General features: G+C 39.7%; 1 protein-coding gene across 3 annotated transcripts in view; it reads left to right on the top strand.

Moving 5' to 3' along the window:
• The window catches only part of usp24 (ubiquitin specific peptidase 24), a 187,091-nt gene that overhangs the window by 91,443 nt on the left and 69,214 nt on the right, over positions 1 to 26,434 (top strand). For all 3 annotated transcript variants that reach the window (XM_072574455.1, XM_072574456.1, XM_072574457.1), the window contains exons 32-40: positions 6,330 to 6,425; positions 8,887 to 9,118; positions 12,103 to 12,265; positions 12,979 to 13,134; positions 14,427 to 14,497; positions 17,104 to 17,264; positions 17,636 to 17,697; positions 21,698 to 21,889; positions 26,214 to 26,331. In XM_072574455.1, the coding sequence (XP_072430556.1) occupies positions 6,330 to 6,425; positions 8,887 to 9,118; positions 12,103 to 12,265; positions 12,979 to 13,134; positions 14,427 to 14,497; positions 17,104 to 17,264; positions 17,636 to 17,697; positions 21,698 to 21,889; positions 26,214 to 26,331 (1,251 nt within the window). The remainder of the gene's footprint in view (positions 1 to 6,329; positions 6,426 to 8,886; positions 9,119 to 12,102; positions 12,266 to 12,978; positions 13,135 to 14,426; positions 14,498 to 17,103; positions 17,265 to 17,635; positions 17,698 to 21,697; positions 21,890 to 26,213; positions 26,332 to 26,434) is intronic.

The following is a 26,434-nucleotide window of genomic DNA, read 5'->3' on the forward strand; positions in this document are numbered from 1 at the left end:
AATAGATATAACTAATAGGGTATGGAACACACTGCCTGGAAATGTTGGGGAGGCAGGTTAATTGAGGCATCAATGGGGGCATTAGATAGAAATAGTGTGCACAGGTATGGGAAACACATGAGATTGTCTCCAGAGTTGGTGAAGATGTGATGGCTGAATAGTTGTCATCTGTGCTATCACAGTTCTGTGAAGTTCAAATTAAGATATTTAGATAAATAAGATAATGAAGGTGTATTTATAAAGTAACAAACTGAGACATTCACCCTTTGGGAACTTGGATTGAATAATGGATTTAATTGAACCCCCCCCCAATTTAGATAATTACCTTCTTTGACTTAGTTATTTTAATTTCTAATTTTAATCCCACAAATATGAATCCAAACAAGCCAAATTTACATGCATTATACTCAATATTATTTGACAAAAATGTTTATTTTCACAATTAACTTATGTTCATTGTGCTTTACTTCGTTTGACTCTAGTTTAATTAGGTTTACAATTTTTACAATATAATTTCTTCTAATCTTTCTTGAATACTCAGTGTTGCTCTCAAAATTGATGTCTACATTTTCTCAATGTTTGATAATCCGGAGTATTTCATCAGTGTCAAACACAATATCTGTACCACTGTACATTTTCATTGATTGCAATTTCATTGCTTGTTGAATCATTAAATATTTCATGACAGATCACTTTAGAAGTTCTCACTACTTGAATAAAAATAGCGATTCTTTTTATTGATCCTGCCCGACTGTTCTCAAGAAGAACATTGGGAATCAGGTGGCTCATTTAAATGTGGAGTCAAGTTTATCATTTACTCAACACATTAAAGATAGCTCTTTTTTTCACCATTGTATCTCAATTTTCACATGCATCGGATCTGCTGTTGATATCGTATTATCTGACAGATGAATATCATCAATGGAAATTTCCTTAATCAATCTTAATCTCTTACAACACTGATTCTTTTTACATTCTGTCATTCTAGTCAACTTTTACCTTCTTGCTCCAGCCTCCTCCCTTTTCTGTGATTCGCTGTTAATTTCTAGCAATTTTGTCTTTTTGCTCGACCCTGCACTTCTGCCTTGGCTCTATATGCTATCTGTTGTTTTGCTACACAAATAATAGCATGTAATAACTTGATTGAATAAATTGTATTCTGAGAAAACAAAAAAAGTGTCAGAGATTCATTTCTACCTTTGTATATTTGTGTGTTCTTTCTTTGAATGTGTAGTTAAGGTTGGTTAATGCATGTTTGAGTTTGTGTTTTCAGAGTTATAGTGTAGGCAAGACTGCAGGATCTCCTAGGAGAGCAAAGCTCCGCCTGGTGGGGGTTAGTTGTCAACTATGATATTCTGTTTGTTACATCTACGTACTGTATATATGATATGCATCTTGGCAAATTGGTATGCACTCCTTGGTAGATTGACCTAAGAACACAGATTTTTTGCCTTGAATTTAGAACTTTTGTGTTATCCAGCATGTTTACTTATTTAGCTAGAAAGTAAGTTTTGTAATGCAACTTTAAGCTTACATGTCTATTAATCCAGATTCTTATGAGCTTATATTATGAGAGGCAGGAGAACATTATGCTATCCATTGTAATGTCAAGAGCACTACATACTGCAATTAAATCATATACTTAGTGTTGCATACATTACATTAATGAGAGTGCGCGTTTTAAAATCATAGGAGATTTTGTTTAGCTTTAGGAAATATCTTTTCGCCAAAACATAACAAAAGAGAAGTCTTGTGGGATGGTGACCCAAAAACATTTTTAACAACAAAAGCACATCTGTGCTTTTTGTAATTTTGATTATTTTACGATTTTTGAATTCCTGGATAATTGGAACTCTTTCTGGGGAAGGTGGGACCTCTACACATGGGATGATCTTCACCTGAATCAGAGCAGTATCAATATCCTTGGGGGGAACATTTACTAATGCTCTTCGGTGGGGGGTTTAAACTAATGCAGTAGAGGGATGGGAACCCTGAATTGTAGTTCCAGTGTACAGGAGTAGTTAGGTCAGGGATAGGTATACAAGGTCACGAGAGGGCACTGGCAATCAGGATGTTGATTTGAAATGTGTGTACTTCAATGCCAGGAGCATCTGGAATAAGGTGGGTGAACTTGCAGCATGGGTTGGTACCTGGGATTTCAATGTTGTGGCCATTTCAGAGACATGGCTAGAGGAGGGACAGGAATGGTTGTTGCAGATTCTGGGATTTAGATGTTTCATCATGAACAGAGAGGATGGTAGAAGAGACAGGGGCGTGGCATTCTTAACTACAGCAGCTGAGATAATGTTTGAGGGCTCATCCACTGAGTTAGTTTTGGCTGAGGTTAGAAACAGGAAAGGAGAAGTCCTTATTCTATAGGCCTCAGAATAGTTCCGGAGATTTAGAGGAAAGGATAGCAAAGATGATTCTCGATAGGAGCGAGAGTAACAGGATAGTTGTTATGGGGGACTTTAACTTCGCCAATATTGACTGGGAATACTTTAGTTCAAGTACTTCAGATGGGTCAGTTTTTGTTCAATGTGTACAGGAAGGTTTTCTGACACAGTATGTAGTCAGGCCAAAAAGGGTAATGCCATTATCGGATTTGGTACTGGGGAATGAACCCGGCCAGGTGTTAGATTTGGATGTAGGTGAGCACTTTGGCAGTAGTGTCCATAATTCGGTTACATTTATAATAGCAATGGGCAGGGATGGGTATATTCTGCAGGGAAAGAGGTATAACTGTGGAAAAGGCAATTATGACGAGATTACGCAAGGTTTAGAATGTGGAAAGGAACTACAAAGGATGGGCACTTTTGAAATGTGGACCTTATTAGAGAAACAGCTACTGCAAATGGAGTTTAATGCGGAAAGGTGTGAAGTAGTTCACTTAAGAAGTAACAAGAATGCAGAGTACCAGGCTAATGGTAAAATTCTTGGCAGTGTAGATGAATGGAAATCTTGGTGTCTAGGTGCCTAAATCTCTGAAAGTTGCCACCCAGGTTGATAGGGTTGTTAAGAAAGCATACGGTGGGAGATTGAGTTTCAGAGCCCAGAGGTCATGCTTCAGCTGTACAAGACACTGGTATGGCTGCACCTGAAGTATTGATGCAGTTCTGGTCACCGCATTATAGGAAGGATGTGGAACCTTTGGAAAGCAGTCAGAGGAGATTCACTAGGATGTTGCCTGGTATGGAAGGAAGGTTAAAAACAAGGACTGCAGATGCTGGAAACCAGAGTCTAGATTAGAGTAGTGCTAGAAAAGCTCAGCAGGTCAGGCAGCATCCGAGGAGCAGGAAAATCGAATTTTCAGGCAAAAGCATTTCTTCAGGAATAGAGGCAGGGTGCCTGCAGAGTGGAGAGATAAATGAGAGGGGGGTGGGCGTGCGGAGAAAGTAGCATAGAGTACAATAGGTGAATGGGGGTGGGGAATGGAGGTGATTGTCAGAGAGGAGGTTGAGGTAAGTTAGCAAAGAGTACAATGGGTGAATGGGGGTAGGGATGAAAGTGATAGGTCAGAGAGGAGGGTGGAGTGGATAGGTGAAAAGGAAGACAGGCAGATAGGACAGGTCATGAGGGCGGTGCTGAGCTGGAAGGTTGGAGCTGGGGTAAGGTGGGCGGAGGGGAAATGTTGCCCACCTCCAACACACTCCATCCACCTGGACACGCCGTGCTGGCCTATTACCTGCCCTCGATCTCTGCATCCCCCCCCCCCCCCCCCGCCCCCCACTCCCTCTGCTTCAATCCCAACCTCACCATCAATCCAGCAGATAAATGGGGTGCAGTGGTAGTTTGGCGTACTGACCTCTACACTGCTGAAGCCAGACGCCAACTTGAAGACACTTCCTCCTACTGCCCCCTTGACCATGACCCCACCCCCCATCACCAAACCATCATCTCCCAGACCATACAGAACCTCATTGCCTCAGGAGATCTCCCACCCACAGCTTCCAGAAACCTCTCACTGCCCGGTTCTACCTCCTTCCCAAGATCCACAAGCCTGACCACCCTGGCCGACCCATTGTCTCAGCATGCTCCTGCCCCACCGAACTCATCTCCACCTACCTTGACACTGTCCTATCCCCCCTAGTCCAGGAACTCCCCACATACATTCGAGACATCACCCACACCCTCCACCTCGTCCAAGACTTCTGTTTCCCCTGCCCCCAACGCCTCATCTTTACCATGGATATCCAATCCCTCTGCACCTCCGTCTGCCATGACCAGGGTCTCCAAGCCCTCCGTTTCTTCCTCTCCCGACGGCCCCAGCAGTACCTTTCCACCAACACTCCTTCGTTTGGCTGAACTGCTCCTCACCCTTAACAATTTCTCCTTCAACTCCTCCCACTTCCTCCAGACCAAAGGGGTAGCCATGGGAACCCGTATGGGCCCCAGGTATGCTTGTCTCTTTGTTGACTATGTAGAACAGTCCACCTTCCGTAGTTACACTGGTACCACTGCCCACCTCTTCCTCTGCTACATTGATGAGTGCATTGGCGCCATCTTGTGCGCCCGTGAGGAGGTTGAGCAATTTATCAACTTCACCAACACATTCCACCCCGACCTTAAATTCACCTGGACTGTCTCTGACACCTCCCTCCCCTTCCTGGACCTCTCCATCTCCATTAATGACAACCGACTTGACACTGACATTTTTTACAAACCCACCAACTCCCACAGCTACCTGGATTACACCTCTTCCCACCCTACCTCCTGCAAAAATGCCATCCCACATTCCCAATTCCTCCGCCATATCTGCTCTCAGGAGGACCAGTTCCACCACAGAACACACCAGATGGCCTCCTCCTTTAGAGACCGCAATTTCCCTTCCCACGTGGTTAAAGATGCCCTCCAACGCATCTCGTCCACATCCTGCCCCTCCGCCCTCAAATCCCACCCCTCCAACCATAACAAGGACGGAAACTCCCTGGTGCTCACCTTCCACCCTCCCAACCTTCGCATAAACCACATCACCCGAAGACATTTCCGTTACCTCCAAACGGACCCCACTACCAGGGGATATATTTCCCTCCCTACCCATTTCCGCTTTCCGCAAAGACCGTTCCCTCCATGACTACCTGGCCAGGTCCACGCCCCCTCAACAACCCACCCTCCCTTCCTGGAACCCTCCCCTGCCACCGCACTTCCTCCCTCAACTCCATCCATGCCCCAAAGGAGCCTTCCACATCCATCAAAGTTTTACCTGCACATCCACCAATATCATTTATTGTATCCATTGCTTCCGTTGCGGTCTCCTCTACATTGGAGAGACTGGACACCTCCTAGCAGAGCGCTTTAGGGAACATCTCCGGGATACCCGCACTAATCAACCCCACTGCCCTGTGCCCAACATTTCAACTCCCCCCTCCCACTCTGCCGAGGACATGCAGGTCCTGGGCCTCTTCCACCGCCGCTCCCTCACCACCCGACGCCTGGGGGAAGAACGTCTCATCTTCCGCCTTGGAACACTTCAACCCCATGGCATCAATGTGGATTTCACCAGTTTCCTCATTTCCCCTCCCCCCACCTTACCCCAACTCCAACCTTCCAGCTCAGCGCTGTCCCCATGACTTGTCCTACCTGTCTATCTTCCTTTCCACCTATCCACTCCATCCTCCTCTCTGACCTATCACCTTCATCCCCACCCCCATTCACCTATTGTACTCTATGCTACTTTCTCCCCACCCCCACCCGGCTCTTATTTATCTCTCCATTCTGCAGGCACCCTGCCTCTATTCATGGTATGGAAGGAAGGTCTTGCAAGGAAAGTTTGAGGGAACTGAGGCTGTTTCCGTTGGAGAGAAGTAGGTTGAGAGGTCACTTAATCGAGACTTATAAGGTAATTGGAAGTTTAGATAGGGTGGACCGTGAGAGTCTTTTTCCTTGGATGGTGAAGGCTAACACAAAGAGATCTAGCTTTAAATTGAGGGGTGATAGATTTAGGACAGATATTAGGAGTAGTTTCTTTACTCAGAGTAGTAGAGGCCCTGCTTGCAACAGTAGTAGACTCACCGACCTTAAGGGCATTTAAATGAGCTTTGGACACACATATGGATAATAATGGAACAGTTTAGGTTAAATGGGCATCAACTTAATTTCACAGGTCGGCGCAACATCGAGGGTCGAAGGGCCTGTACTGTGCTGTAAAGTTCTATGTATTATAAATTACTGTAATCTTAATTTAAGAAACACATGTAGGTGACAATCACTCCATAATGGAAAGCACCATCAAAATACTGCTGCTAAATATGGTTGTCAAATCCTTGCTGCGTATCTTGGTAAATATTAGCCAAAGAAAGCTATACAACTTTGCACTTTTTGTATTCCAGTTTGGTGGTGAACGTTATGCAGAGAGATTCCATTCCATCTGAGGTGGACTATGAGACAAGGCAAGGAGTTTATTCAATCTGCCTGCAGCTTGCAAGGTGAGAGCCCACATATGTTGCATCATTCAAAAATACACCATTTCCATAGTCAGGTATACTTGCCCAATGATATTTGAGGAGGTGAGGAGCAACATTAACAAAGAATAAGATGTGAAACTTAGCACAGACTAATAAGATCACTGCATTCACTACTCAGCCACTTGAATGACATGCCACAAGGTGGAGCCCAGAAGCATAGTCCAGTGAAGAGTCAAAACCTTTGAAAGGGGAAAAGCAGGAATTTGTTTAATTATTTAGATGAGATGTTGCATTTGTGTAGGATATGGGAGAGGTCACTTTTAGAACAGTGCACACAATTCTGGTCACCTTTCTGTAGGAAGGTTGTTGTTAAACTTGAGAGAGTGCAGAAGAGAATTACAAGGATGATTGAAGGATTTGAGCGATAGGGAGAGGCTGAATAGGCTGAGGGTTTTTCCCTGGAACATCGGAGACTAAGGGATGACCCTATAAAGGTTTGTAAAGTCGTGATGGGCATGGATATGGTGAATAGCCAAGGGTGTGTTCCATGGCGGGCATTGAGAGAAATTTGTGGAAGTCCAAAATTAGAGGGCATATGTTTAAAGTGGGAAGAGGTTGAAGAGGCTGGGGCTGTTTTCCCTGAAGCGTTGGAGGCCGAGGGGTGACCTTTATAGAGGTTTATAAAATCATGAGGGGCATGGATAGGGTAAATAAACAGTGTTTTCCCTGGCATTGGGGAGTCCAGAACTAGAGGGCATAGGTTTAGGGTGAGAGGGGAAAGATATAAAAGAGACCTAAGGGGCAACTTTACCACACAGAGAGTGGTATGTGTATGGAATGAGCTGCCAGAGGATGTGGTGGAGGCTGCTACAATTGCAACATTTAAGAGGCATTTGGATGGGTATATGAATAGGAAGGGATATGGGCTTGGGTGCTGGCAGTTGGGACTAGATTGGGTTGAGATGTCTGGTCGGCGTGGACGGGTTGGACCGAAGGGTCTGTTTCCATTCTGTACATCTCTATTACTCTATTTAATTAAGTGCCAGAAAATATATACTTTGAAGTGTTGCACATGTGATCAAAACCATTAATTTGATCATGAGTCAAACATTTTTTACTGTCAGGCAATTTGACAAGCTTAGTGATCCTTATTACTGAGCTAATCCAGAGAAAGTGAGATTAAATTGTGCGGAATTTGGTCATTTGAATTTTGATAAAAGTCAGTGCCAGTAAGAGTGACCATGAAACTATTATGAAGTTTGTTTAGTCAGGTTCTTTAAGGAACAAAATTTTCCATTCTCCTATTTGCAAATAGTTGACTCTTAATTGTTCACTGATATATCCAAGCAAATTACCTGTTTGTATCAAGACTGTCACTTTTGCTGGGTAGCTACGAATGGGCAATAATAGCTCTGTTTTGCAGAGATGCTCACGTTCTGTCAGTGGAATTTATTTTAATTTGACTCGGCATCTGGCAACTGTATGATGAAGTAAGAGTACAACTCAGCTTTTGAAATGTTTGAAGTTATTCTGGAAGTAATTGATTTTACCTCTCCAAAGAGCGTTGTACTGTATAGCTTGGCATTTGTATTAATGCTGATATTTATTTATGCAGTTGTTTAAGTGATTTTGTAAACTGATTTACCCAATTAATTCTCCACATTTTCGGAGACCAGCAGTGTGAGTAGATTCCTACTTTCTTTGTTCCTGAAGATTGCTGTTACCCTGTTCAGCAGTTTGTCATATAAATAGTTCAAGATTTATAATTGTGCAGTCTGCTGATCTATGAATTTAATGACCCAGTTTACTGCAGCAGCGTTGTGGATTATCAGCTGCAGTTTCCTAATTGGGTAGTTGGAATCTGGAACTCATGTCCCTCAAAACAGCTTGGATGCCGGTTCAACTGAAACATTAAGATTGTAATAGATAGTTTTGGAATATTAAAGGCTCGGAGAAAAGATAGATAAATAGCATAGATCAGCTGTGAAGTAATGGAATACCAGAATAGATCAAGGGATTAAATGGGTTGCTTCTGATTCGACATTACAAGGTTTAACATTTCAGTAACCTTATCAAGATAAAAATTGCTGGGTTGGGGTGATTTGGTCTCCAAAAATGAGGGGTGAAATTCAGATGGTACAAAAGCATAAATGTTTTACAAGTTCAAGAAGTATCAGCCATTCAAATGCAAGCATGGGAAAAGAGATATTGGGAGACTTCAATTTAAAATTTTGAGTAGGAAAATGACAAAAAAAGGACTAAATTTACTACAATAATGAAACTTTATTAAAGGAACAAAGGGCAGGTTTAGACATATTCATTCTCAAAATCTAGTCAAGTTGTTAAATAATTCTCTTGTCAAAATAATTTGTTAAACTTGATTTCTTGCCATTTTAGTGGAACTAATGAAAAGAAACATTTTACGTTTATTAAAATCTTGAGACACTTTGCCTATTGTAATGCCATGTGTTTTCTGCCCTAGGTTTCTGTTGGTAGGCCAAATGATGCCTTCTACTTTAGATGATGATTTCCTGAAGGATGGAATGGAAGCATTGTCCTCTCGCCCGTTTCGCAATGTTAGTCGACAGAGTAGTAGACAATTATCAATGTGTGGTAGTCAAGAAAAGTCCACAATGCGGCAGATGAGTGTGACATCAGATCGGTCATCTATCAGAATTGAGGAGATAATACCTGCTGCCAGAGTGGCAATACAAGTGAGTAAAACTATCACGGACAAGGATGCTGCTGTTATTGTTTTATATACCATTTTCTACTTCACAGAAAAGCGCCAACTCTGAAATTTCTTCCTATGTCCTGTGGATGAGCAGCAATAACATTTCCAGAATTCCGGTTCTTCTTTATTGCCATGTGCTTGGTTAATCTAGTTTTTGTTTTTTACTTGCTGACTTACTTAATTATTTTTTCATTTATGTTCCAGGCAAATAATTCTTTCTTGGCAGCAGTGATTTCCATTCCTTTCACCTTTTGATATCGTGTCATATAGCATCGGAATAGACCTTTCAGTCCAACTAGTTCACGGCGATCAGGTTCCCAAACTGAACTAGTCCCACCTGCCTGTGCTTGGCCCGTATCCCTCCAAACCTTTTCTATCCATTTACTTATCCAAATGTCTTTTAAACATTGTAACTGTACCTGCATTCATCACTTTTTCTGGCAGTTTATTGCACATGCTAACCATCTTCTGTATAAAAAATATTACCCCTCATGTCCTTTTAAATCTTTCTCCTCTCACCTTAAAAATATATCCCCTAGTTTTGAATTCCCCCACCCGAGGGAAAAGACCCTTGCTATTCACGTCATCTATGCTCCTCATGATTTTATAAACTTGTATAAGGTTGACCTTCAACCTCCTACGCTCCAGTGAAAGAAGTCCCAGCCTATCCAGCTAATTTTTAAGTCAAACCCTCTATTTCCAGCAACATCTTGATAAATCTTTTCTGAACCCTCTTCAGTTTAGTAATATCCTTCCTATAACAGGAGCAACTAAAAGTTGACACACTACTCTTGAGCTGCCAGTGTATGGAATGAGCTGCCAGAGGGTGGAGGCTGGTACAATTGCAACATTTAAGAGGCATTTGGATGGGTATGTGAATAGGAAGGGTTTGAAGAGATATGGGCCAGGTGCTGGCAGGTGGGATGAGATTGGCTTGGTATATCTAGTTGGCATGGACGGGTTGGAACGAAGGGTCTGTTTTCATGCTGTACATCTCTATGACTCTACTCCGAAAGAGGGCTCTGTACAAACTCCACATGACATCCCAACTCCAATAATCAATGGTCTGAACAATGAAGGCAAGAATTATGTACCTAAACCCCTGACTGTACAACTCAGGGACCTACCATTAATTGTAGAAGTCCTGTCCTTGTTTGTTTAACCAAAATGCAAAACCTCACATTTATCCATGGCAGCAAGGTGGCTCAGCAGTTAGCACTGCTGCCTCACAGTGCCAGGGTCCCAGGTTCGATTCCGACCTTGGGCAACTGTCTGTGTGGAGTTTGCACGTTCTCCCCATGTCTGTTTGGGTTTCCTCCGGGTGCACCACATTCCAAAGATTTCCTCCCACATTCCAAAGATGTGCAGGTTAGGTGAATTGTCCACGCTAAATTGTACATAGTGTTAGGTGCATTACTCAGAGTTGGGTGGGTTACTCTTCAGAGGGTCTTGTTGGGCCAAAGGATTTGTTTCCACACTGGGGAATCTAATCTAATCTAAACTACATCTGCCGCCACTCAGCCCATTGATCTAGTTGATGAAGATCTCTTTGAATCGCGCCTAATGTTGCATACTGTTCCGAATTTAAGATTGCTTCAGATTAAGAGTTTACGATTCAGATCTGCTGAGTATTTCTGTGAGCTTCTGTATCATTTTGTTCTCCTGCTTTATGCAACCTGTGTAACATAGATATTTGTGCATTAACATTCGGGTATTTTGCAAGCGCAGTTTGTTTTAATGGTGAGGTGGCAAGTCTTGTCGCATGATACTCCTTTTTGTAAAAGTTTGTTTACTGTTTGTTATCCAGTTGCAGTCCGAGAAACTGCCATTTCCAGACGTCAATATTCAAATAAAGTCATTGAGTTGCCACAATTCATTTTGCAAGGATATTGAGTGCAACACTACCAAGGCTAGATCTAGAATTTTGTGGTGGTGGGGGCAATTTGTACAAATATTCCTAATGGTGAGGCCATAAAAAGGAAAGATAGAAATTTTCAATGTAAAAATATTATTGAAAGACAGTGCACTAGCCACCTCTTATTGAAGAGGCCTGAAGTAGCACATTTGTATTTCTAGACTCCTACATCTTTTCAGTACATTTTGACCCATTTTATGGAATTTTAGAGTGTGTGAATTAAAAATGTAAAACTGGACTTGAACGGATTAAGCAGAAGTGTATATTTGCCTCACTTCCTCCTCACTAGAACAGCTAAATAAAAACACAAGCTACCCTTATCTAATCTACAACACGGGTTCAGTGTTTTATTATGGTGATAAAATTTGGGACTGAATCTTTACAGGTTTTCCCTTGGCATTTGACACGTATGAACATGAGATTATACTTGCCTTCCAAAGCACCTCAGTTATAAAGTTGGGTTTAGGCATTCAGCTTTCTTCAAATATCCCTGTATGTTAATAAACAGATGCCTGTATGTGATATAAGGAAAGAGCTGGTAATGATTATGGGAACCCTATCATGTCAGAAGAAAAGGGACTAATTTATTTTGAGATTTATCAGCTTCACTTGAAGAATCTAATGTTAGTTGTTTAAATAAGTTATTATTTGGACCATTTGTCAGATGTCACAAAACACCAGGTTACAGTTCATAGGCTTTATTAAAATCATAAATTCTTGGAGTGCTGCTCCTTCATCAGGTAAAGTGGTGGGAGGCACACAGATCTGTGCATCACCTCCCATTTCACCTGATGAAAGAGCAGTACTCCAAAAGCTTGTGATTTTAGATAAACTGTTGGGCTATAAACTGGTTTTGTGTGACTTCTGACTTTGCCCTCCCAGTCCAACACCAGCATCTCCACATAACTGTAATCATTGGGTAGTAGCTACACTTGTGTTTCAACCTGAGCTCAGTCATTCACCTTCTGAGGTGTAGTGTGCCAGCTATTTGTGCATCAGGTGCTAGAGTTTTGTATTTTAATGTGAGCATGTGTAACTTTATGTTGCAGACAATGGATGTGAATGATTTCACCTCAACAGTGGCCTGCTTCATGAGGCTGACATGGGCAGCAGCTGCTGGACGTCTTGACCTGGTGGGGAGCTGTCAGCCAATTAGAGAGAGTACCAATTCTCTGTTTTCTGTTGGTATCCGAAATAGGCTCAGCAGTTCAGGTAAGGAATTCCTTGTGCTCACAAAACGTTTCCTTGCATAAGTAATCTTTATTTGTCTGCTTTGGTTTGGACATTGGAGTCCAACTTTAAAAAGCTTTTTTCAAATGTTTACCAGAACAAGTAGCATAAATTGGATATTTACCTTAATATAAGCCTCCGAACCTTTGCCATAAACATCAAATGGATGATGTTTCACAGTTCACAGAGTCTCTTACAGCAATTGTCGTATGGTCTTCATGTAAAATATCATTGGTCATGCAGGTCAGGACTTAACATAATTTGCTGTCTGCTAATGTTGTTCTGGTCATCTACCAAATTTGTTTCTTTTCACTCTTGGACCTGTGCTCACACTACTTACAATTTTTTCTGACAATATAGAAAATTTTTTGTTGAATTACAGCTTTTGAATGCATTCTCTCCAATTCTGTGGCCTTTTGTGTTGAAACTCAGCTCTGTAATTGTGCTTTTGAAACAATCGGTGTGAGACAGCAAATCTAATATTTAGCGTTACTGACATTTAATTGTTTTCATGAATTTTCATAGAATGCTTCTATGGTATCTGATAAATTTCATAGAAATTGTTTCATAGCACGATGGATAAGTGAAGTAATTTTTTTTGGCGCAGCATCAAATATACTGTCAAATTTTTCTAATGCAAGATCAGGAGAAAACTCATTCAAGCCGAATGACCCAAATTGTTTTAACTTGTACAGGCAGCACTTGCAGTTCAGGAAGTGAAGGTGAATCAACCACACTGCATGCAGGCATATGTGTGAAGCAACACTCAGTCTCCACCAAAGATACGCTCATTGCTCGAGAGGCCTTATCACTCCTAGTGACATGTTTACAGCTCCGGTGCCAGCAACTAGGTAATGTCTTTCACAGAACGGATTATCTATTTGAAGTACCCTAACACTAAACTCTTGCAGGGTAGATACAGAAAGGGTATATGCCTGGAAGGGATGGGATAGCTGTCTAGAACCCAAGGGACACAGTCTCAGATAATGAGGTAGATGTTAAGGACTGAGATGAGGAGGAATTTCTTGTTGCAGAGGATGGTGAATCTCTGGACTTCTCTATCTCAGAGGAATTGGGCAGCTCCGTCATTGAGTGCATTCAAGAGAACAATCAATAGATTTCTACACTTTAAAGATATTGTGGGAAAATGCCATTAGGAGAGAAGATCTGCCATGATCATAGTAGACTCACTGAGCTGGCTGATCTATTCCTGCTCCTGTTCCCTGCTTTTCTGTTATATTTGAAAGATAGACCTAGTTTAAAGTGAAGTTTATTTTTCATAATACCAGTTTGAATTATTTTATAAGTAAATCACATACAATGCAAAGGATCGAATGTATCTATAAAAATACTTTCTCTGTGAAAGTGTATCACCATGTTTTTAAAAGAAGTATGCAGAGGGCTACTTATAGATTTACTTTTGCAGGCTGGTTCAGGAAGATATCCTTTGGTGATGCATTTCTGCTTCATGTTAATTTTTACATTTGCTCTATTTTAAAATTTACTGAATAGAGTAGAAAAACTCTTGTTAAATCACCATTTCAACAGCACACTTTGCTTTAGAAATGATGTTACCAAGCTCCTCTTAATAAATACAGCTTATATGTAACTGTGCTTAAATGGTGAGATTTTGTTATAAGAAACACTTGAGTCCTGTTAAATGAAGCAGCTGAGATAAAGAGGAGAAATAACTACTGGTGGGTAACGCCACAGGAAAAGAGAGGCAGAATAAGCACAATGTATTTTGATATCAAATGGCTTTTGGAAAAATGAATTGCACATAGAGTAAGGAAATTCAATTTTAAAGTAACTATCATTTCAGTATCTTCTCTACTTATTGAAATATAGAGGACAGGTTAATGAAGTTGCATGACCTAAACTGTAGTTGAAGTGTAAAACAAGGCTAGAAACATGAGGGGAAAAAAAAATCCCAAAGAATTGCAGATGCTGGAAATCAGAAACAAAAATTAGAAAGTGCTGAAAAAACTAAACAGGTCTAACAGCATCTGTGGAGAGAAAGCAGAGTTAATGTTCTGGATCCAGTGAGCCTTTTTCAGAACTTGAGAGTAGTTTAAAACTTAGAGAGTAGAGACTTGAAGAAACCAAAAGATCATTTAAACCATGGTTTGCTGTTTTGTCTTAGGTTCTTTTTATATTCTTCCTTGTGTGAGTGATTTTATCATTGACATACTACTTGGATCCCCCAGTGCTGAGGTAAGGAAAATAGAAAATACCGACAAAAATCTAATTTGCATCATGAGTTTCTACATTATTGGGCTAATTTGGAGCAATTAATATACAAAAATTTTATCTGGAATTAAAGGTTTCTTTCTGAGAGTGCTGTTGAGTGAGTGATTGCCATTGTGAATTTGAATGTTTAGCAATAACGAGACTGGAGTCAAGCAAATACGAAAATGTGCCCACTTGTCTTCACAAACTCAGCTGTATGTGGTTTCCTGCAGTATAAATGTAAAGAATCCAACAATTTTGAAACAAATATTTTGAATAGGTCCTCTTGAAAATTGTGTTTTACCTTTTTGTATGCAGTTTGTAAATATTGAAAGTAAACATGGATCTTTTAGAATTAAAGTATTTAAAATTATCAAGGGAAATAAGGAAATGGCAGAGATGTTTAACAAATGTTTTACATCTGTCTAACACATTGGAAGTAGGCAATTAAACTGATACCCAAAGTAAAGAAATGCTGCACTGCCAAGGCTAATTCTCAGAGGATGTAGGTTCAAATCTCACCCACATCAGCTGGTGACATTTAAATTCAGTTTATAAATTCTGAAGTGAAAGGTTGTCTCAGTAATAATGACTGTGAAGCTATCATCAATTTTCATTTAAAAGTAATATCACTTGTGCCTAGTAGAGAAGGAAATCTCAGCATGTGACTCTTGACTGCCGTCTATGATATCCTAGTAAGCCACACAATTCAAAGAAAGTTAGGAATATGCAACAAATGCTTGCCCATGATGCCCAGATCCCATAACAGAAGATATAAGAAAGATGATAGCTTATGGGGTTTGGAGTATTACTAGTATGGATTGTGGATTGGTCAACAGAAACCTGTAGAAATAAGTGGGGCATTTACAGGATGCAACAAGAATCTGTGCTAGGGCCTCAGCTATTTTACATTTTGTGCCAGTGGTTTCAGTACTTTACTACGATATGTTTTGCTGATGATACAATGATAGGTGGAAAAGCAGATGTGAAGAGAACACAGATTTTGAAGAGGTATAGGACATTTGAGTGATAGGGAAAGATACCACACAGAATGTTGTCACCCAAGATTCAGGAAGCAATGTTAGTGTGGTGGTAGTATCACTGAGTATGTAAACTGGAGACCGTGGCCCAATTTGACCATTGACATACGTAAAGTTGTCAGTAGGAGTAATTGAAAATCAGTATTATTCACAAATCAAGAAACTAGTAAATGATGTGATTCAATAAACTTGGTGACCTGTAGTTAAATTAGAATATTAACATGCAGGTTGAGCAAATGCATTAAGAAGGCCAATGTTAGCCTTTATAGGAGCCAGCTTACAATTTGAGGGTAAGGATGTTTTACTGAAATTAGATAGCGTTTTGGTGAGACCACATCTGGAACATTGTATGGTTTTGGTTTTCTTAATGAAGAAAGGATAAAACTGCATTTGTGGGGTTGCAATGAGGATTCATTAGAACAATTTTAGAGCCAAAAGTGCTGTCCTATTGTCACAAAGCTAGTCCCTTTTTTTCTAAACGCTGTAGCTCAGCTCAAGGAGACTCTGTCCTTGATTCTTTTTCAGAGGGGCAATAAACCGGGCCGGACTCTAATCAGTTTGGTTTAGTACAGAGATGAAAAGGAATTTGAGAGGCCTTTTGTTTATATGTAGGCAGATGAGACTTCAGGCCAAAGCGGTCATGCTTTAGAAGTGACCTGTATAACGAGAGGGGAGTGGTCAGCTCTTTAGCTAGCTGAGCTGAGCTGTTTTTAGTTTAGTCTGAGCTAGGAAGTTCAACAGGGAGCTGTGTGGAAGCCCTCTCTTTTCTGCCCTTCAACTTCAACCTGTAAGCATGTGTTCCATTTATTCTGGTTCTTAAACGGAGTTTGCTTATTGGGACTGTTTTGTGTATTCGGTACAGCATAATTAAGTCTAGCTGGATAGGTTGAGTTCTGTAGGGGTTATTGTGTTCTTTGTGTTACATTTGTAGTTTTGAATACATTTTTTGTCTTTTTTAAAATACTGTAGCCTATCTAACTATCTTACTCCAGGTAATTTTCACTGTACACTTACCGAAACAAATTGCAAAGTTAGGTCTAGGACTGCCTGCTTAAGAATATTTTGAATGGTCTGGCCTAGTCCACAACACTATGAAGTGAAATTGAGTAAAACAAACCAATATTTTATAGAATTTAGAAGAATGAGAAATACTGTCATTGAAAGGTATTCAATTCTTAGATGGCTTTACAGATTTAATACTGAAAGGTAGTGAGAAACTGGTTGGCGATTCAATGACAAGAGGTCATTGCTTCAGAACATTTAGAGCCAAGTTCAGAGGTTCCTTCATTTGGGGATTGTGAATGTTGGAAATTTTCTGCTCCTAAGCTGGGGAGGTTCAGTTGATACATCCGAGACTTGGATTGATAGATTTTGGTCACTCTGAAAACAAGGTATGAGGATAGGGTGGGAAAGCTGTGTTAATGTGGAAATTGAGCTGTGATATTATTGAATAGCAGGACTGGCTTGATAGGCTATATGACCTGCTATGGCTCCTGCTTCTGTTTACTTGTTTGTTTTCTTGAAGATGTTTGTTATTTCATACCTTCACAGATAAGAAGGGTTGCCTGGGATCAGTTATACACACTGAGCCAAACAGATACCTCAACAAACCCAGAAATACAGAAACCTAATCAGTTCCTTCTGCATGTCATATTGACAACACAACTGCCATTGTGGTCCCCGACCAGTATCATGCGTGGAGTCAACCAAAGGTAGGTTTTCAGTAGGTAAAAACAAAACTAAAAGTTTCAAAATAAAGGTGTCATCTGACCAAAAACTTTCTGAAGGCTTGTATCTTTTTCTTGTTCAAGATCTCCTGTGGCATTCGGGTAAATATAATCTGGGGTTTGCAGTTGAATTATGATTAGATGCAAACCTGGTCAGTTCCTTGAACTCTGCTGCTCAGATATTCCTCATGGAGAAACTATCTAAATAGATGACAAGGTCACTGAGATATGAACTACTGTTGAATGATTAATCCCTACCTGCAAAATGCTTGGAATGAAGCTTAAATAAGACTTAAATTTCTGTTCAAAATAACTGTGTTTCATTTGAAAATCATTATCCTTGTTTGTTTTTGAAGGCTTTTGTCACAGTGTACTGAATATTTTGGCTTGAGGTGCCAACTGTTGGATGACTTAACATGTGAGTATGACGGATAGATTTATAGGTTGAATGTAAGTAATCAGTGCGTTCTTTCTTCAGTTTACCTGTACTGTGCATTTGGTAAATTCCCAACATAACCCAAATTTTTGGTAGTTTCTAAGAACTGAATTGCATGTTATATTTCAGTTCAAGGAAATGTTACACTATACAATTGCTTTTACTCATTAAGAGCTTGGAAGGTACATTGAGGGTCACTGCACAATCAAAACTAGCAATGTAATTACAAGGCAATTACCTAATCCAGAGATAAGATGTGACAGGAATATTACATTCTATGCTGTAGTGCAAGATCATAACTATAATAAAAACAGATGTTGGAAAACTGAGATAAAACAGAAAATGTTAGGGAACCTCTGAGGGTCGAGCAGCATGATTGTAGAGAGAGTTAAGGTTTTGAGTCTGAAATGGCACTTGTTCATCAGACCCAATGTTAACTCTGATCCAATCCCCACAGATGCTGCTAGACTGCTGAGTTTCTCAGTTTTCTGTTTTTATTTGTTGTATTTTGGTGGCATTTAATTTTAAGCCAATATTAAATGTATCGTTGAAATTTAATTTCAGAATTTTTAATGCAAACATTTAATCATTTGCTACATTCAGGCCATGCCGGTACTTCTCTGAATCAATCCACAATTAACTTGCACTACACTGTGCTGTCTGTACAGCTCTGTATCTTCCAGTTATTCAGATAATCCTATGTTTCTCAAAGAAGATGAATTTTAAGGTTTTTGCGAAGATTTATACCTTGAGTTGTGAAGGTTATTGTTGATTTGCTCACCAATACGATAGGTTGTCATGCAGACATTTCGTTACCATGCTAGGGAACATTAAACATGCGACTTCAGTGAAGCTTGATATTTCTACGATCTGGTCTATTTAATGTTGGTGGCATCATTTCCAGTTTTACTCTACAGTGGCTTATGTCTGAGGTCTATTTCTACATGCTTGTTGATGGCTTTTTGGGTTGAAAACCAAGTCTCTAGGAATTCCCGTGCGCATCTCTAGTTAGCTTGAGCTAGGACGGTGACATTGTCCCAGTCAAATTGATGGCTCTCCTTGTCCGTGTATTAAGATGAGGCAGAATTGGTCGTGCCATTTTGCTGCTAGTTGGTGTTTATGTATCTGGATTGTTAGTTTTCTTCTAGTCTGAGCGATGTAATGTTTATGGACGTCGCTACATGGGATTTTGTGTATAACGTTGGTCCTGCACGTTGTGGGTATGGAGTCTTTCGGCCTTGACTGGTTGGCATGGTGTGGATGTGGGTTAATGTGCTACCATGATTCCTAGTAGTCATACTCGTCTGGTTGTCATTTCTGATATGTTCTTGACGTAGGGTAAGTTGATCAATGTATTAGGGCATGCAGTGTCCTCTTGGCATTGTCTGTCCAATTGACATCAGCAGACAAAGCTGTTGGGGTATTTGTTGTTTGTGAAGACCTCATGTAGGTGTTCTTCCTCATTTTTGCATAGTTCTGGTGTGTTCCAGTATGTTGTAGCTCATTTGAATAGTGTTCTGACACAGCTCTGTTTGTGGATGTTGAGGTGATTGATGTTGTAATTAAGAATTTGGTCCATCTGGGTTGCCTTCCTATAAACTTTGGTTAGGAATTTTCTGGTCACTCATTGTACCATGACTTCGAGGAATGGGAGTTGATTGTTATTCTCCTTGTCTCTGGTGAATTTGATACCAGTGAATATGTTGTAGATGAGAGTGTGTGTTTCCTCTAACTGTGCATTTGATGAGGACAAATGTGTCATCCACGTGTCACTTCATAGCTTTGGTTGAATCAAGGGAAGAGCTGTGTGTTCCAATCTTTGCATGACTGCAACCCCCACCAGCTTGGCAAGCAAACCAAGAACCAATGATAAATTTGTTTTGCCTGAACAACACCCTGTGGTAAATCATTGTGTGATAATAATGTTTTATATGGGAAAATGTATCCTAGCCCCTCTTCTTGCTCTTTTTGTTGCTATGCTAAGTTAATGACCCTTGTCTTTGACTCACCACCTGGCGAAAATAGGCCTTCTCTATTCCCCACCAAATTGCCTTTATTGTTAAATCCTTCAATGGGATATCATAGTATTCTGTTTTCCAGTGGAAATAATAGTATCTCAGGTCTCTCTTCTTAACCAAAGCTGCTTGCCTGATAGTCTGGGATCTGCACTATATACTCTGCATGGCTTTAATACCTAATCTGTAATGGAATGCCAGAATTACACAATTATTGTGCTTTAATTGCGATCTATCAAAGTCTCCCTTTGCTCTTGTGCATTTTCACTCAATTTTGCTATATAGGGATATATCTGATTTCCATTGAAACTTTTCTTTATCTGAAGATTATTAATAAGTAAGAAAGCAAATCTGTTTTTGACTTTTATTGTGAGAGGTTGGAATTTGAAAACAGGGAAATTTTGTTACAATTGTACAAGGTATTACTGATACTGCATTGGTGCCTTGTGTGCAACTTTGATCCCCGAATTTATTAAGGGATATATTGGCTTTGGAGTCAGTTCGAAAGAGATGGAATAGGCTTATTCCTGGGATGAAGGTGTTCACTTATTAAGAACGACTAACCAGTTATGACAGGTTCTAAGGAGATGATTCCACTAATAGGGTGATTGTGAACAAGAGGGCATTCATTTAAAACTGAAATTACTTTGATAATTTCTTCTGTGAAGGTAGTAAATGTATGGAATTCTCTATCCCAAAGAATTATGGACTCTAGATCACCGAGAGTATTTAAAAAGGAAGTAGGTAGTTTTTTTCAAAAATTGAAAATTTGAGAGCCATGAGGACTTGCTATGAAAGAAGCATTGAAGCTGGGACAGATCAATGATGATCTTCTTGAACGACAGACTGGCGTGAGTGCTTGACTGGCCTACTCTTATTTCTTATGTTCTTATGATTTCCCCCCTCTTGATCTATTGTTTCATTCACTAACTATTTTTCCCTGTAAATTTGGTCCTGATGTCTCCTTATGTCAACAAATTTTATATTTGTTTCCCGGTTCAAACAAAATTATCGTTAGCACTTCATTATCCTTGTTACTTTATATATTTAGCTTGTTAAGTGATAGTTTGTTAATTACTGATGAAGGGCTTATGCCAGAAACATCGGTTTCTCTGCTGTTCGCATGTTGCCTGACCTGCTGTGCTTTTCCAGCACCCCACACTCAACCCTGTTTGTCAATTCATACCAGTTTCAGCCAGAATTAAATTAAGCAATGCTTTTTCATTTGAGATAAGGTAAAACCATAAGTAAAAGTGATCATTAGAATTGTTAGCAAGTTATAGCTTTGCATTAGTTATTGCTATCTGATCCAGTCCTGCCTACACAAGGGGCATAATGTTGAGGAATGGAATGGATGCACTGTCTGTACAATATCAGAAGTCACGCATCAGGTTATACTCCCAACAGGTTTATTTGAAATCAAAAGCTTTCTGAGCGTTGACACTTCACCTGACAGAGACAATGCTCTGAAAGCTTACCATTCCAAATAAACCTGTTTGACACCAGGTTCTCGTCCATGTGACTTCTGACCTTGTCTAGCCCAATCCAAAACTGTCTCTTAAACAGCATTAGACCTAGTTTAGTCAGGGTTAACACAAGTTTTGATCCAGGGATTGCTTCAGCTTCTTTACTATCTAGAGTATTTTAACTCTAAATATTGTCAATTTTCTGTTTGTTTTGAAAGTTTTTTTGACTTCCTTGGATGAGATTGTCAGTTTACATTGGAATTGAATACAGCTTGTGATTTGAATTTGCGCAAAGTTTTAACTCCTAAAACTCCTTTTAAAAAAAAATAAACTTAGGAGTGTTGTATAGAGTGTTGTATTGGAGAGAGAGGATGTTTTATTGTGTTAAGTTTAGAGCATGTATCATAGAAATAATAGTGCTATGCAGTCTCAATTTAATGTCGGATTTTTCTAATTTTCAGCAGTCATTAATATTGAAATTAATCACTTACTTCCTTTTAGCTTCAGAGATGGAGCAACTTCAAATTAGCCCTGCGGCCATGTTAGAAGATGAGGTTAACTGGCTTGACAACTTTGAGCCCACATGGACTGCAGAATCAGAGACTAGTGAGTCGGATAATGTTCTGCTTGCAGGGCATCTGCGGCTTATCAAAACACTACTGTCACTCAGCGGCCCAGAGAAGGAATTACTTGGTAATTTAAATTTATTGTTACAGTTACTAAATATGTGCATCAGATTATTGAATCCATCATCACATAATTCTCAGGAATTAAACTAGCAGAATTGTGATTTCTGTCTGTATGTTTTATGGAAGTCACTCCCCAGCATTGCTAATAATGCACCTACTTTTGGTGATCATTGCCTTATGCATTAACATCATCTTGTGTAAGAAGAATTTATAAGGAAACCTAAAATAACTGATCAAATTGATGTTGGTGTAACACTTCATACCTTTTGTTCCACAAGTAAGTACTAGCTATGTTAGACATCAAAAATATGGAGACCCAGCTCTGTAATGGGTTCAATTTGTTCTTTCTTGAGAGAGAATTAGTGGAAACTATCACTTGTAGTATATTTATTTTACATTGGCAAAAACATTGGTGATGGATATTGCCGATTGAGTGGGAATTGGAAATAAATGATTGGTTAAAGTACATGCTTGTGTACCAAGATACTTTGTCTCCAGTCAGCTAGAGAGCAGAAGTTGTATAAAGATGGTAACCAGATGGCAGGCCCATGTCATCCCTGGTGTTTGGTTGCAGAATGGAATCTGCAGTACTTAGAATCAGGTGGCATGATTTTGAACTGTAGAAGCAAATAAACTGAGAATTGTCTTTAAGAAAAGCACCCATTTTGATCAGAATGCTTTATAAAGGATTGCAAACATTCTCAGCAAATTAATGGAGTTAATGTAAATAGGCAAAAATAAAAAGCTATTTGTAATGTTCCTTGAGTGAATTAATCTTCATAGAATCCCTACAGTGTGGAAACAGGCCATTTGGCCCAACAAGTCCACACCAACTCTCCAAAGATTAACCCACCCCAACCCATTCTGCTACCTTATTACTCTACATTTACCCCTGACTAATGCACCTAACCTACACATCCCTGAATGCTATGGGCAATTTAGCATGGCCAATTCACCTAACCTACACATCCCTGAATGCTATGGGCAATTTAGGATGGCCAATTCACCTAATCTGCACAGGGAGACAACCGGAATTCCCAGAGGAAACCCACGCTGACACATGGAGAATGTGCAAACCCTACACACAGTCGCCCAAGGCTGGAATTGAACCCAGGTCCCTGGCATTGTGTGGCAGCAGTGTTAACCACTGAGCCACTGTCCCACCTTGCACAATTACCTTTGTGATTTCTCAATTAGCTGAAGCTTCTTTCATGTTTTATTGCATTTTTTTAAATGACAAAAAATCTGTAGTTCTTTACCATGAGATGGTGATATAATTAATGTGATTTTAACTCAAATAAAAACTTTACACCTTCTAACTGTCACATTGCTTAAATCTTGCCTTCCCATCCCTTTGAGACTTAGCAATATCCAAATAAACAGTACAATTAATTTACAAGTCTTTTTGTCCACCTTGACTGTCATTGTGTGTTTCTGACTTCCTTTGCGATTTTCCTCCATTCTTTATTGTTGAGACCGTCACTACTTTGCTTTTATTTTATTCATTTTGCTTTGGAACTGAGTTGCAGGCAAGAATTGAACTTTGAACAGCAGCTCTTTTTGACTGATGTTTGCTATTGTAAACTGGCCTGGAAAGATGATGCAGGTTAATTACTTGTAGACAATTCTAAATACACAATTCGGTACCAAGGTGTTGTTATGCTCAGGCACTGGCAGCTGGTTAGATCAATCAAAGGAGGACCAGTGCCAGCTAGCAAATGATTAGTGTGTTGGAAAAGAAAGGAGAAAAAAGTGAACTGACTCTGACTGGGATTTGGGCAGGAAGCAATTTTACTTTGAAAGCTGCTAGACTGGGTTTGGTTTTGTTTGATTTTAATCTCTCTATTTATTCTCCAGTTATTTAAAGTTTTGAGAAGAGTTTCCCAGTTGTATGAAATAATTACAAGTTTCCAGAGGTCTGCAGACATTGTTTGTATTGAATAGTGACTTCCAAATTCACGCAAAATATGCAGTCTTGCATTCCTGTAAAGAAACCCATCTTCCAAGGATTTCATGAAGGCCTGGTATTCATACAGTTATCAAAATAACAGCTACGAATATACACTGACTTCAAAATTGCTCATTTGTTCCTGACCAGACTTCATGAATAACAGATAACTGACACCAATATTGTTTATAGCTTAAACATAAATCAACAATTTATTATTAATACTGTAAATCTAGCAGCACAGAGTTAAACAACAAGGTAATCTAATGCATATGATTTAAACCCAATCTTCTTTGATAATATCCCCACACTCGCACACAGTTAGGAGATAAATTTTAAAAAAGCAAAGTTGTAATTTGCCAATTCACTTGGGTAATGAGCTGTTCACAAGCATCAGAGACGGTACAACTTGCTTGAATTCTAAAGACACTGGTCAATGCAAACAATTTCCATGAACTGCTGGAGACTTGTACTTATAACTTCCACTGAGGTCCTTTTCTCATCTTTCAATAATTCAATAGCGGGAGGATAACTACAGAACAACTAAAGCTCCTTCTATCAGCTTTCACAGGCAAACTACCTTCTGCTCAAAACCCAGTCTTAACCAGTTCAATTTATGTATTCTTGTTCTTCAGTATTTTACTCTTGAGTGGCAAGCACCGACCTCTCTTTAATTGACCCTTTTAACATCCAAGCAGCTGTCGCTCCTTGAACATAATACAGTTGATGTGCCAAAATATGTGCAGTATTCTTTTAATAATAATCAACCTACAATTGACTTGCCAAACCCGTTCCCATAAACAAACTGTTCTTTCCTTTTTAAAAAAAAGTAAGGTGCTGCTCAAAGACCAAAGTTCAATACTCAATTTCAGTTCAAGGTTTGTGTGAAGTTCAGTTCATAGTTCAAAACCAAAAATGAGGAGAAAAAAAGGCTAACAGTGATGTTCCTGAAAAATCTGGTTAGGAACTATTGAGTGATTGTTGAGGGTCATTGAATATTTTAAATTGACTATTCAAATCCAGTGATACTGACGCTGATTTAGTTTGGCTTGCTTTCCCTGTGTTGTAACACTGTCATATTAACAGCACCAAAGAAGTGAGTTGTATGCATTTAAACTATCTTTGACCGAGAAACAAATGGTTACCCAAATAATACAATTCCATGCTCCCATCAACCACAAAACTACTTTTGTGATTGTTTAGCTTTGTTTTTGCAATCACATACAACCTTTCTGATCTTGAACTTAAATCAAGTTTTGGGGTATATTGAATTGGTATGATTTGTATTATAAAAGCAAAATACTGCAGATTCTGGAGGTCTGAAATAAAAGCTGCACCTGTGGAGAGAGAATTTGAGTTAACATTTGAAACTATTGTCTCCCTTTTGAAATTGTGTAGTTAATAATTTGGTCCCTCACTGCAAGGGAGAGGTTCTTAACAGGTCATCACTTTATGTCCAGCTTCTTAAAGAGGCATGTTTTAAAAAAAACTAAAAATTTATTTTATCTTATAAACCAGGATACAAATTTAACGAGGTGCAATTTTAGTCATTGCATTCCAGTAACTCTTAATCAAAAGTACCGTTTCCGATGTCTACTTCCATGTCAGTACGAAGAATAACCAGAACTCATCTAAAGAAATGTCTAATTCCATCTGATTCTTAGTCAAATCCTGGGAAGTAAAAGCTACATTTTCTTTTGTAATTCTATGCTCACTGAACCAACAAATACCTCCTGAAACAAGAAAAGCTACATTTTATCCATCGCCCCTGCCCTTCCATGTCTACTTCCATGCCCTTTCATGGATCTGTACTCTGTGTAATTTTCAGAACAAATATTTTGCATCAGTCAGTTGGAAGACTAGAATATCTGTCGGGGTTGTTCATTGTTCTCAATGTTCAAATCACTAGTTTCCAATGCGATACGACCCATTTGATTACAACTCCTCCAACTTTTTATTTCACCCTCATTAGACAAGTTTATTTCATTGGGGCCAACAAGGCAAGTTTGGAATATCTTTTTTAAGTTCCCTACAGCATGGAAACAGGTCCTTCGGCCCAACAAGTCCACACCGACCCTCCGAAGAGTAACCCACTCAGACCCATTTCCCTATCCTATATTTACCCCTGATTAATGGACCTAAAACTATGGGCAATTTAGCACAGCTAATTCACCTGACCTGCACAACTTTGGATTGTGGGACGAAACCAGAGCACCCAGAGGAAACCCACACAGACACTGGGCGAATGTGCAAACTCCACATGGACAGTCGCCCGAGACAGGACTCAAACCCAGGTCCCTGGTGCTGTGAGGCAGCAGTGCTAACCACTGAGTCACCGTACTGCCTTTTGATGTCTCTAAACTGATGTTTTTGTGTGCAGGACCATCATTAATCAAACAGCTCATGGAAGACTTCTTGTTCCGTGCTTCAAAAATCATCTTGACCAGCAGCAGTCCAGCTGGGAGTTGCTCAGTTAGTCAACAGGATTTTCATCCAAAGTATGTAAGCTCAGTTCTTTTTATTAGTGCTTACAATAACTGGGTAGTTTGCTCTGACTGATTTCGTAACTGTTGTCCCACCTTCAGGTGAAATATTGTCTAG

The sequence above is a fragment of the Chiloscyllium punctatum genome, chromosome 7 (genome assembly GCF_047496795.1).
Source record: "Chiloscyllium punctatum isolate Juve2018m chromosome 7, sChiPun1.3, whole genome shotgun sequence".
NCBI lineage: Eukaryota > Metazoa > Chordata > Chondrichthyes > Orectolobiformes > Hemiscylliidae > Chiloscyllium > Chiloscyllium punctatum.